The sequence below is a fragment of the Phyllostomus discolor genome, chromosome 10 (assembly GCF_004126475.2).
Source record: "Phyllostomus discolor isolate MPI-MPIP mPhyDis1 chromosome 10, mPhyDis1.pri.v3, whole genome shotgun sequence".
NCBI classification, from domain to species: Eukaryota; Metazoa; Chordata; class Mammalia; order Chiroptera; family Phyllostomidae; genus Phyllostomus; species Phyllostomus discolor.
In genome coordinates, this window is record NC_040912.2 from 38,998,481 (window position 1) to 39,011,959 (window position 13,479).

Consider the following 13,479-nt stretch of genomic DNA (forward strand, 5'->3'; position numbering starts at 1 on the left):
TAGAATGAATTAAATAGTGTGGCATCTCACCTTCTCTAGGAATAAAGGTTTTTACAGTAGTTTTAATATATGCATTAACATAAAAAGCATACAGAACATTGTCATAGTTTAGGTACATCTTAATCAGTTTATTCCATTTTAAAAACTGGGAAAGAAGAAAGGAAAAAAAATATTGACCCTCATTCTACAGTAACTGTGTTCACAAAAATCTAATGATTTGATTAAAAATGGCACTTGCAAATAAATTTCTACTTTAAAACTGATCATTGTTTGAAGCAATATTCTAACATGGAACGTTAATTTAATTCTAGAGTTTCTTTTTAATGTGTTTAAAGTTTATACTTATCACATAAAGATGAAGTAATGTAATATACATCATAAGTAATTTTTAGGTATGTGTACGTATTTATCACAAGTAGAAAATCCTTTATAGTCTGTTAGGCAGGTCACTTGAGAAAAAGTACAATTATTGCAAAGACGAGAGAAGCAATGAAATAATTGAGAAGGAAGTATATAAATAGAGTACTTAGTTCAATTCTAAAAAAGAGACATGTCTGCCAACCTTTTTGAGATATGTGTTATTTAACTTTAGTGCAATATTTGGCAGTGTTGCCTGTCGCTTTCTTGAAATTCTCATATTTCTTCTCTGAATTTACCAATAACTACTGGTTTTCCTCCCAATTTCAAGAATGCTCCTGTTTAGTATGCTTTTCTGGTTTTTGTTCTTGTCAAAATTGAGCTGTTTTCCAAGAATTCGCCCTTTGCTTTCATATTTTGTATGTCATTTCTCTAAAATACCACCTCTAAGTCTGGTTTAATGCTGTTCATATCTTTAAGGTCTAAATTTATGGTCTCATCTTTGCGATCTGCCACTTAATAGCTTTAGCTATTGAGCAGGATATATTACTTTTTAATTTCCTCTGTGTAAGAAACACAAGTATAGAAATACTCTTCTAGGATTGTTATGAGAATTAAATGAAATAAGCTTATTCACAGGCTCCCAGAAGCCGTTCCTCTTCTACTTTTGAATTACTAGGTTCCTTATAAATTAGAACAGCTTTTCATGGCAATGCCAGTTTCCTCATTCGGTCTTCTGTTGCCACCTTAGTCATCGTGGGAGCTTGTAACCTCTGCAGTGCAGTGTCATTCCTTTAGGGACAACTTGTTCTCTTCAAATGGAAGTGGCCTAGGGAGGAAGTTATATACTAAATGGAAATCAGCTATCTTTTAAAAATGGCCATTCTGTGTTATAGAATGGCCATTTTTCACCCAAGTGCACTGTGCACAATCAAAATCAGTGTTGATTTTTTCAGGTGACATTTTTTTCATCAGATTCTTTCAAAGATGGCACATTCTACCACGCCACTTCTTACAGCTTGGTGACTGTACTTAATAATATATTACATATTTTAAAGTTGCTAAAGAGATCTTAAATGTTCTCATTTCCAGAAAAAAAGTTTGTAACTATGTAAAGTGAAAGATAATAACTAGACTTACTAGGGTTATGATTTCATTTATTTATTTCATTTATCCTATAAAATGTTTTATAAATTTTATTCAGCATGCCTTAAATATCTTCCAAATTCCTATAGCTTTGTAATCTTGACAGATATAAAATCTCTCTGTGATAAAGTGCATTAAAATTTTCAAAATAAATCTTGTTTTAAAATTCACACATTACCTGTAGTACTAACTAGTGACTACATTAGACTTAAAAGATTTTTTCCAGCTTTGATGTAATTATTAACACATGCAAAATCAATACATACCTCTTGTAACAGGAATATAATAAATTAACTACATAAGAGAAAACTCACGAGAACTGATTATATAAAAATTGAATTTGATATTCATATAACATAAATTATATATTTTTATGCTAGATTTATAACATATAAATATCAGCCTAAAATGTAGTATACTTGAATTAATCACAAATAGAAATACCATGAATCCACAAATAAGCCTTCCCCATGAACCTTGTGATTTTGCTAGAGCCAAGTTAGCTAAAGTCAACACATTAAATATGTGTGATGAACCATAAGTTTAGTGCATCATTGGTTACTAGTGCAAAATAGCTTTGTCCTTGGAGTAGAAGTTATCCTTTATACTTACTGGTGGGTTTTCAGTTATCCTATTGCTTCTTTCTGATTGAGCCCAAATTAAGTAGATTACTTAGTCACTGTAGGACCTAAATCTCTTCTGCTACCTGCTATTTAGAGAGGGTAGGGGAGAGAGAGAGAGAGAGAGAGAGAGAAAAGGAAGAAATATATTATGGAAATAACCCTATTTAGTTCTTATCCATGCAAATCAATATATATTTTTGCATAAATATAAATGTATATTTATTTGTATATACATATTTCTAAAAAGAAACAAAGCCTCTGATTTTCTTCAAATTCTGATAAGGTTAACACAATAATTTAGAGGTATTTGAATTAAATCATGTATGTATTTAAAAGTTATTTATATAACGTAATTAAAACATCAAACACTCTAAGGTTACTTTTTTTGTTTAGGAAAATACATATGAACTGTGATAAGAAAGTGGCTAGAAAAATTATATTGATTTAGCCAAAGAAGAATAGACTGAAAAAGAATGTGAACTAGGAGGATGCCATTCTAATCCCAATACAGCTTTAAACCTTGGTGTAATATACATGATTTCAGTTAGCATGTTTTTATTATGGAAAATTCTGTTAGTGTAGTTTACATTATATAGAAATTTACATTTAAAGATTCAACTAAATGAAAGAGAGACTTCACGTGGATAGGTAAGGGTGTGAGGATCTTACAGAAATACTCATACACATAACAGATGAAGAGGGACAAAACTGCTGATAAACTTAGACGTAGGAGTGATAACCTCAGTATAAGCTGCCAACACTATCCAATATTTTATCAGATTTTTTTATTGATTCTACAACCAAATGCAGGTCCAGTTGCCTACTGCTTCAAAAGCCAGTACTTTGGAGATAGGTGCTCATGAAAGGAAAGCGGTTTATTCAAGTACCAGTCACTTGAGAAGATGGGGGACTCTGTTTCAAAGCCCATCTTAGCATCTCAGTGCAGGCAGAGGTTTTTATAAGGAGGGAGTGGGGAAGCAGAACAAAGAGATCAAAGGGAGGGACATGAAAGGTTCTCTGCATGCAGACCAGCACAGTCCATTCTGATAAGAACCTAAATATTGGTCAAGTGATGCCCTGATGTGTGTCATCCTGGTTTTTGTCATTCTGGTTTTATGGATGAAGGTCAGCATATCTTCCAGAGCTGGGATGCCTGGAGGTTGGAGTCTGTATCTTTTGAAGTTAGTTCCTAGGATTCTTAAACAAACATGCTCTTCATCTATAGCTACATGTTAGTCAGAGTCAGCACTTACAGACACAATGCCAAAAGGTGGGGTGGATTGCATCCCCACTGTTACAATTCCTACCCTTCACCTTTAGTAATTCCTTGAAAATTAATATTTAAAATGCCTTTTTATTGTAGTTTTCATATGAATAACTGTGCCCTAATACATTCTGATATAATTCTTATAACTGCATATGAATTGAATGAGGATGAATCCCAATTATTCAATTATGTATTTTGGATATGAGTTAATTTTGTTTCAGTGATTGTATAAGGTACAAAAATACTAAGGGAGCTCTATATTCTAGTCAAAAAGAGCATAATAAGCAAAGGACCTGATACACATCCCATTCATTTTAAAGAGGCACAGAGTAAGAATAGCAGTATTACTAATATGTTATTGTATACATTTGCAAAGTGCAGTCTTATGACTGATCACGGATTTCTAATACATGATTGTGTAGTCTAAACAACTGATTGTGTAATCTGAAAAAAGAGTGCATCAACTGTGAATTCAATCCTTTTTCTTTTCACAGATGACAAAAGGAAACACGTTAGCTATTGCATAAGCAAACAAGATGATTTTCAGGGTGCAAATTGAATTGTAAGAGTATGTGGGCCTACAATAAAGAAAATACCCCTCACACCGAGACTCTAGGTGACACTGATACAAGTAACAAGTTGTGGGTAACACTGCTCCCCAATTTTTGGACGAGTCAAATAAGTTGAATAATGATTTCTAAAAAGAGTATCAGTGTAATTATTTCTCAGCTTAAAAGTAACATTCTGAATTATAAGCAAATAAACAGAAAAACAAAAATCTGTGTAAAAATTTGATTGTTGACTCAAAAGCTTGATAATAAATAGCAAACTCAATGGTATTATTCCCTTACAGACTTCTGAGCAGGGACCACCAAGTCTCTGCTTGAATACCTCTGCTGATGGAAATTACATAAACTTCCAAATCAGTTCAGTTTGTCTTCAGTGAAATTTCATGTTAAAATGTTATTAAATTTTTTAGGTACAAATACGTATGCTAGGGTAAGTTTTGCAGCCATCACTTCCCTAATTTTAAGTCTAATGGCAAACTTTCAACCTGCTGCAGGTCTTATTATCCTTCTTCTGAAAAGATACTTGGGAAAATAAAGAGGCAGGCCAGAAGTTCTGAGATTTTCCTTAATGGCATTGTTGCTATAGTTACAGCTGAAATGTTTTATAAAGCAAATTGCTTATTGATGGAAAAATGCTGAGTAGCACAGCAGCATCCTTTTTCTGGGTTTTTATTGCCTTCATTTCCCACTCATCTCTTAAGATTAATGGATTTTTGGAGCGTTATTTTGTTTTGAACAAGCCCTCATCATTTGATGTTAAAGTAAATGTATTTTGCTAACATGTACTAGCTGACAAACGAGTATGTTCTAGGGTATTATGATCAAAGTGGAGTTACTTCTTTATTAATATCAAAACACTGAATAAAAATGTGTTGTGTAATATAGAGTGTTCTGAGTTTATTTAATACATTTAATAATACAGGTGAAATACACATTTTATTATGTTTTATATTATTAGGAGATAAGTTATATGAGTATACTGAAAATAAAATATTAAAGACACAAAAACAAATGGAAATGGTCTAAGAGCATACATAATGATTACTAGTATGTTAAAAAGCCTATATAAGCATTTGTATTTTGTAATTTTATGTATTAAGCAGTATAATAAAAATGTACTCACTATATATAAATTATACATAATACCTTATATTATCTATAATATGTATTCTTTTTTATTGTATGCCTGTCTTTTATAATATTTCAAAGAGGAAACTAACTTATTTGATATTTAACTATAAGGCAAAATACAAAATAGTGATGTATTTAACAATTGCAACTGTTACATAAGAGGTTAATGCTATCTCTGATAAAATCTTTTCAGCTAGTTAAAGTCATATGGCAATGATACATTATGCATTTAATTCTTATATAATTTAAGGAATCTTGATAAATTTATCTTCAGATTACAACTGGACTAGTAACATGAGTATTTAATCTTGTGGCTATTAAGTAACTAGATGAGCAGATATAATTTTTTGGACCTACTATTTATAATACTTTCTAATTAAATTCCTGACTATCTTGGTACAGATCTTTGGGATTACTTTTGGTTAAAAATGCAAAATTGTGAAGCACAGATTTTTACATTGTCTTATGTATTTATACAGCATTTCCCAAATTACTTTTGTAAAGCAGATAATTGTAGTCATTGTATTTGTATTTAATGATGATGTGATAATGACAGTGACTATATATATGGTCCAAAATGAAATTTTATTTTTACTCATGTTGATTCATGATGCTTTTCTCATTTCTGCTTTTGATTTTACTTTAGCCTCTTTCTTTATCTACCCTCTCTCTTAATAAGCAAAATTTAAATTTACATGTTTAGAGAAATATACAGTTTTTGGTGTGACTATAGTCTCCCCCTTTTCAATTTCTTACTGACATTATAACATTTTCTACTGAATGTGTTGGCATCCTGATTTTGGTTCTAGGGCTGCAGAAAGAAGAGACACATAGATGATACCACCCATTCAGCATTTCTAATTGGTGAAAAAATACCCCTTTGGGACTTAGAATTTATGAAATTTCTTTTTTTTTAGATTTTACTTATTTATTTTTAGAGAGGGAAGGGAGGGAGATAGATAGAGAGAGAGAGAGAACATCACTGTGCCATTGCTGGGGGCTGTGGCCTGCAACCCAGGCATGTGCCCTGACTGGGAATCCAACCTGCGATGCTTTGTTTTGCAGCCTGTGCTCAATCCACTGAGCTACTCCAGCCAGGAATTTATGAAATTTTTTATGTTCTAAATTAATTCATCAGACAGTCCTGTTATATCCATCACATCCTTTTCATTTTCCTTATTTTTTTAATGTATATTAAGCTGCTTTTTACCCACATCATATTTCTTCTATGTTATGTGAGTTCCTTGGTGGAATAAAACTTACAGACATACTTTTAAAATGATATATGTACACCATAGATATAAATAGAATATAGATATACAGAATGGGTACATAAGTGAATTATGCTGTCATAATTATTTGACATAATGGTAACATCAGTTTCCAAATTAATTTTGGTGACAAAGTACAAAGTCATGAGAATTAGGCCTTTGCCTTGTAATCTTTTTCAGAATGCAATTCAGTCATGCAACCAAGCAAGTGAAGCAACATCACTTTAAAACTATTACAAAATAGAAATGATTAAGTATATTAGGTTTAACTGAATATACTACAGATTTTAAGCAAAACATGAATTTGAACTAGCCATTGAAACTCTAAGAATAATATCCTTTACTCTTAGATTTGCACTATTGCCTTCTCTTTGCCTTGAGACCTTAGTAGTGTGTGGGTTATCATTGCTTGTATGTTTACCAAGCATTATTTTTAAATCGTGGGATGAGATGTTTTATTTGACATAATAGATTAAATAGATTATCCCTTTTATCCTCCTATTTAAACTTCAAATGTATGAAAATAATGAATATACTATATTGAAATAGTCACTATGTTTATTGCTTCAACACATTTACCTTTTAACTGTGTACCATTGAGCTGTGTACCATCATGGTATCATATTCTATAAGTAGCAGGAAATGAAAACTTTGTAAGAATAATTTGTCTCCAAAACTCAGATAAAATAATCACGTTTTTATAATTGACAAAGATTTCCAGTGTAATTAAACCTGTATTTCTGGTATACTAAAAATTTTGTAATTCACATTAGAATATGCCTTGGATGGAAGTGCATAGCACATACCTGAATTTGGTTTTTGAATCAATTGAACAAAACTGCATAGTAATTCAGCTATTTGTGTCCATGTTTGTTTAAAAAAAATCAGGCTCTGAATGAAGATTTCCGAAATGTGGCTCAACCAAGTAATGGTTTTTAGAACCACAGCACAGATTAAGATTGATTTTCTGTAGGTAATATAGAAGCATCTCCTACAGGAACAATTCCACACAAGGACTGGAGCTTTTAGTATTTGCTGTAAGGGATCAAAACAGTTTCTTTCCCAAGACTTTTATATAAAGTTATACATAAAAAGTCCACAATTCACTTCAGAGCTACTTAAGAAGCAAATTAAGAAGGGAATTGGTACTAGATGATCATAAACACAAAAAGCAAATTAATTTATCATACATACTAATGTTTTATAGACAGCATTTTACTGAAGTTAAATAATTGAATTTTGTCCATTTTAGATCAGTAAATAAGAATTATAATATCTTACAGATTTCAACAGTTATTATTAAGCAACACTTTTATGTCTTTAAAGCAATTGGAAGCTGTAGTAAGAAATGAAACATGTCTGATATTTTAGAACAGTAAGTGATTTTTGCCTCTGGGTAATTTAAGTTATGCAACTGAAAAGTGATCTAGTGTGAAAAGCAGTTTGAAATTGAACTTCACAGAAGACAGTGCAACATATTGATGCATTTCTGTTTTGCATGACTCTCCAACTGCATACTTTACAGAATAAGTACTCATTAAATAATAACGATTAGAAGCTGAAATTTTAGCCTTTACTTTTTTACTTTATAACAAATATAATGTAAGAAAAAGCACAACATATATCGGTACGGGAATTTTATTAGTCTAACATAATCTGTCTTTTATGTGATTATTTGTACATGTTATCAGAGAGTAGTTTTAAGTCCTTAGTTTGCAACAGAATTAATCAACAGTTTATTGAAAAGGCGTATCTTCCTTCTTCTAGACAGGGATTCTGCTAAAATAGTTTTGGTGTAATTCCCAGGAATTTGATTGTCTAAGGGCATCATTCGGCACAGGTAGCCCATGAATTACACTGAGGAGCAGAGATAGATTGGATGGTTTTAGTCAGCAATTCAGAAAACTCTGGAGATAAAGGTATCAAACAATTTGAACCTGTGAATGCTTCTTGCTCAATTGAATGGGAAGTGTGAATATTTTTTAAAAGATTTTATTTCTTTATTTTTAGAGAGGGAAGGGAGGGAGAAAGAGAGAGAGAGAGAGAAACATCAATGTGCGGTTGCTGGGGGCTGTGGCCTGTAACCCAGGCATGTGCACTGACTGGGAATCAAACCTGTGACACTTTGGTTCGCAGCCTGCGCTCAACCCACTGAGCTATGCCAGCCAGGGGAAGTGTGAATGTTTTTAAAAATCAAGTTTTATTTTAATCTAAAAGCAGGTAGAGAATTATGCCTGATTCTTGAAAACTCTTAATGTACCTTGTAAAATTCTGCTGTAGTAGAGAGCTATATTTGACCCAAGTCAGGAAATAGGTGATTCATAGGCTAAATCCTAAAAACAAAAACCTTTTGATTAAATGAAAATTACTATAAAATTTAATAGTTTTTGAATAAATGTATGATAGATATACTAATTTCGAAGATACCAAGCTTAAAAAGTTAAGTTATATTTGGAGCAAATGGAGATTTTTCTCACACACACACACACACACACACACACACAAGAAAGAAAAGAAAGGGTATTTATCTGGGTCTATTTGTAATGTTAAAGACTTGTTTTCTTTTTTTTACAGTGAAGAAAGTGAATTATTCATCTTTAAGGATTTCTCATATTTTTTTATTTCAAATAGTCTTTTGCAATCTCCTTTGAAAATCACTTTTTCATTGATTTAGAGACCAGTGATCCCTCTTCTCCATATACAACAAAGAACTAGATATTGCCAAATTTTAACCTTGGTAAATGCCGCAAAACAAACTGCATTATAATATAATTAATCTGTTCAATACTATTTTGTTTGCAGATTCAAGAATGGCTTTGTTTAAATTGCCAGACCCAGAGAGCAATATCAGGACAGCTTGGAGACATAGACAAAATGCCTCCTATACCATCAGGACCAAAAACCTCTCCTATGCCTGTCTCTACAGAACAATCACCTCAGAAAACAGCAATACCTGGTCAAGTAAAGGTTAAAAAGAAGGAACAAGAAGTAAAAACAAAAGGTGAAAAAATCGTTCCAGAAAAAGTAAAAGAAGCACCTTCCATTGAAAAAATGTCCCCTAAGGTAACCACAGAACAAAAACAAGATGAGAGTAAACAAGAAAAAGTCAAAGCTTTAGCCCCTCAAGAAAAAAAGGCAATCTCTGAAGAAAAAAAGCCACTTTCTGAAGAAAAAAAGCCAACCACTGAAGAAAAACGACCACCTCCTGAGGAAAAAAGGCCACCTCCTACAGACAAAAAGCCACCCCTTGGAGAAAAAAGGCCACCTTCTGAAGAAAAAAAGCCACCTCTTGAAGAAAAAAGACCACCTCCTGAGGAAAAAAGGCCACCTCCTGGAGACAAAAAGCCACCCCTTGGAGAAAAAAGGCCACCTTCTGAAGAAAAAAAGCCACCTCTTGAAGAAAAAAAGCCACCTCCTGAAGAAAAAAGGCCACCTCCTGAAGAAAAAAAGCCACCTCTTGAAGAAAAAAGACCACCTCTTGAAGACAAAAAGCCACCTCCTGAAGAGAAAAGGCCACCTCCTGAAGAAAAAAAGCCACCTCCTGAAGAAAAAAAGCCACCTCTTGAAATAAAAAAGCCAGCTCCTAAAGACCAAATGCCAACCCCTGAAGAAAAAAAGTTTCCCCCAGGAGCAAAAACATTAGCTCTAGAGGAGGAACAGAAACATGAGTTACTTAAAACTCAAGTACAAATCATTGAAGAAACACTTGAAGGCAGAATGGCTCCACAGGCAACCCAGGAAAAGAAACCATCACAGATGGAGAGGGAGGACTTAGCATCTGGAATGTTTCAGACTCTGCCTGAGGAAGATGATGGGAAAACTAAAAAAATAAAAGATCAGCCACAGGCAGTTGGCACAACAAAGCCTGATCCGGTGGAACCTGGGAAAGAAAAAACAGTAAGTTATGTTTTCCTAACTTTGCACAGTCTTAGGTATATAATATACTAATTTATATCTAAGTACACAGAGTGCTTAATGTTAATTATATAAGTAAAATCCTCCAATTAATGGTGTTTTCATAAAAGTGTAATAGTTGTTTGCTAAAATGAAGAGCTCTGGTTTTTTAGAGAGCTTAATCTAATTTAATAAAGCATAGATATAAAATTATTTTTCTAGCTTTTATGTCTATCAAATAATTTATCCAAATTCTATAGTGTGATGAAGTTTCCTTTTTAAGTTACTCTTTTTCTCTCCACTATGAACATAAAATCAGTACCCTCCTTTAAAATGAAGTAATGTGTGTTTTTAAGTTTCCATTCACTTATCTACTTGGTTAAATGAGTCAACAAGTTTTTTTCTCATTTAAAAGCCTTTTAAGTTATGTTTAGCCATAATGTTATATAACAGTGATTGTAAAAAAATGTGGAAAAGCTTAAGACGTCATTTTTTTCAGTATTTTTACTGAATTCAGTAAGATTTTAATTAGTGCATTCTGTTCAAAAGTTTGTTGTGTTTAGTATTGTAGGGTTGTTTATAATCTAAGCATAATCTGCAGTAATATGTATTTTCTTCTTCTTTAGTAGAAACTTTTAAGAGTCCGCCACCTTTTCCAATATTTACACAAGCAATAAACTCATTTTAGAAGAACTTTGATTTTTCAGATTACAAGAGCTCTTAAAATATATCTGGTTGAATAATTTTAATTCACAGATATAACAGTGGCTTGCAGGAAAATGAAATGATTTATTAGTATTTAAAGTTAATATTAGAATGGATAATCCATCCACACTCTGTTTAGTTGTTTTTCATTGTGGTTTGCATTTTTTAACATATACTTACTAACCTACCTCTAGTATATGATGCATACCTCATTAAATAAATTTTGATCTTCTTTTGTTATATAAATAAATTTATCAGAGTCAGAGAAAGCAGATGCCCAGATATGTTTTCTCTATGTCAATGACTGGATCTAATCACTACCACTAGCAGCAGCAGTAGCACCACCTACCCATAGCTAACTATTTTTCAGACCTCAATGCTTTTTACCGTTTTTCCCTTTGTGAAACCATCCTTGGCTTTCATGACCCTTCCTTCATTGTCTTCTCTCTTTCTGATAATCTCATTATGAGTTCTTTGATTATGGCTATTGCTTTTACTTTCCCAGTCTCCATAAGGTGAGATTTTTCTTTGAGTTCTGTCTCCTTTTCTCTTAGAGGAGTCATATGAACAATTCCTAAATCCAGTTGTGTACCTTGGCCCTTTTAATTATCAGACCAGCATTTTCAAATACTCAATAAATCATTCCACTTCAAAGCCTCACTGTAAACTAGAACTCAGCATGTTAGAATATTGCCCACTATCTGTAGGACCAGGTTCTGCTTCTGACTTTTCTATTTCCTATAATGGCACCATCATTCCCACAATGTCTGATTTTCCAGTCTGAGTAATCTGAGGTTTCTTCTTACACACTTTTTGCTCTCCACATCCAGTATATACAGTGCTGTTCCTTAGCTCCTATGCCTAAGGACACTATCCCACTTATGGCCTGCATAACCTTTCACCAATAATTTGAGTAATCCTATTACTGGTCACCTTGCCTTCTGTTTCCCCCTTCTCCAGTGCATAGCTGCCAGATAATTATTTCCCATGGTCCAGACAGTTTAACTCAAATACTTATAGTGATTATCTATTGCTTGTTAAATATAACCTAAACAGTGTGTCCTAATATTTTGTTAAAGTACTGCTTTTTATATTAATTTGCGCTTTTATCATTTTATGTCATTTTCTATCATACTTTTTTTATTTTACAACTTCAATATGTATATATTTATTTCCAAATTAAGTGTATGTATTAAGTTACTAATACATTATTTATAATATAAAATATTGACAAAAATAAAAATCAGTGAAATCAATAAAAATTATCATTTTATTTACATGTGATTTATTTATCATTGTATTTATTTAAATGTAGGTATATTTGACCATATTAAGATATGATTTATGATAATGTTTTATAGAGAGCATAGATTGACTGCACTTCAATATTTTAGAAATTTTAAGTCTGAAATTTTTTGATTGGGATTAATTGAAATGAAACTTCTAGATTGAGCTGATTTTTGTATTTGACATTCAGTTTTAATGACCTTCATAACAAAAAAAGGTAACCCACAAGCATATAGCAGAAATGAGTGAAGTAGATCAAAGATCATATTGCTCAATCTTGCTGTTTTCTAAGTTTAAAATAGAAAACAAATTTTTTTCTTAATTGTGGAAATTCAACAAATAAATGTTAATCTTCTAATACCAATCATCAGAAAATGAGATGGTTTTAAATATTTTTAAACAAAAGGCTTTAAAACCCACTGAAGTTCTTTATGTGGAAGATTTATAAAGAGAATAAAATATTTTCTTTAAAGTTTATTAAAAGAGTAGGTACGACAGTTTTAAAAATGACATTTCAGGCCCTGGCTGGCGTAGCTCAGTGGATTGAGCGCGAGCTGTGAACCAAAATGTCGCAGGTTCGATTCCCAGCCAGGGCACATGCCAGGGTTGCAGGCCATGACCCCCAGCAACCGCACATTGATGTTTCTCTCTCTCTCTCCTTCCCTTCCCTCTCTAAAAATAAATAAATAAAATCTTTAAAAAATGACATTTCATTTTATATAGCATAATCATATAATTTCCAAATATCTGTCTTCAAAGGAGCATTTTTAAAGAAACAGCTATTTATTTTTCCTTAATACCTAAAATGTAGCACATTGCTAATAACCAGGGTTTAATTTTTTCCTAAATATCTAATAAGTAGTATATTACTGAAAACCGGTTGTCATCACTAAAAAGTTGAGCAACTTTGGGATTCTTCTACTTGTGTTTAAAAATAATTAAATCTTCACAATTATAACTCTTCAAGTTAATTTCTTGTGATATAATCAATAAACCTGTAGTTAAAATATATTCATAGTTAGTCTCTATCATTACAAAATATTAAAGATATTTTTTGAAATATAAATGTCTCGCCCTGGCTGGTGTAGCTCAGTGGATTGAGCACAGGCTGCGAACCAAAGTGTCGCAGGTTCGATTCCCAGTCAGGGCACATGCCTGGGTTGCAGGCCCTGACCCCCAGCAACCACACATTGATGTTTCTCTCTCTCTCTCTATCTCCCTCCCTTCCC

General features: G+C 32.4%; 1 protein-coding gene across 6 annotated transcripts in view; it reads left to right on the forward strand.

The window, feature by feature from the left end:
* Positions 1 to 13,479, forward strand: part of PCLO (piccolo presynaptic cytomatrix protein) — a 353,058-nt gene that overhangs the window by 139,507 nt on the left and 200,072 nt on the right. For all 6 annotated transcript variants that reach the window (XM_036010675.1, XM_036010676.1, XM_036010678.1 and 3 more), the window contains exon 4: positions 9,167 to 10,261. In XM_036010675.1, the coding sequence (XP_035866568.1) occupies positions 9,167 to 10,261 (1,095 nt within the window). The remainder of the gene's footprint in view (positions 1 to 9,166; positions 10,262 to 13,479) is intronic.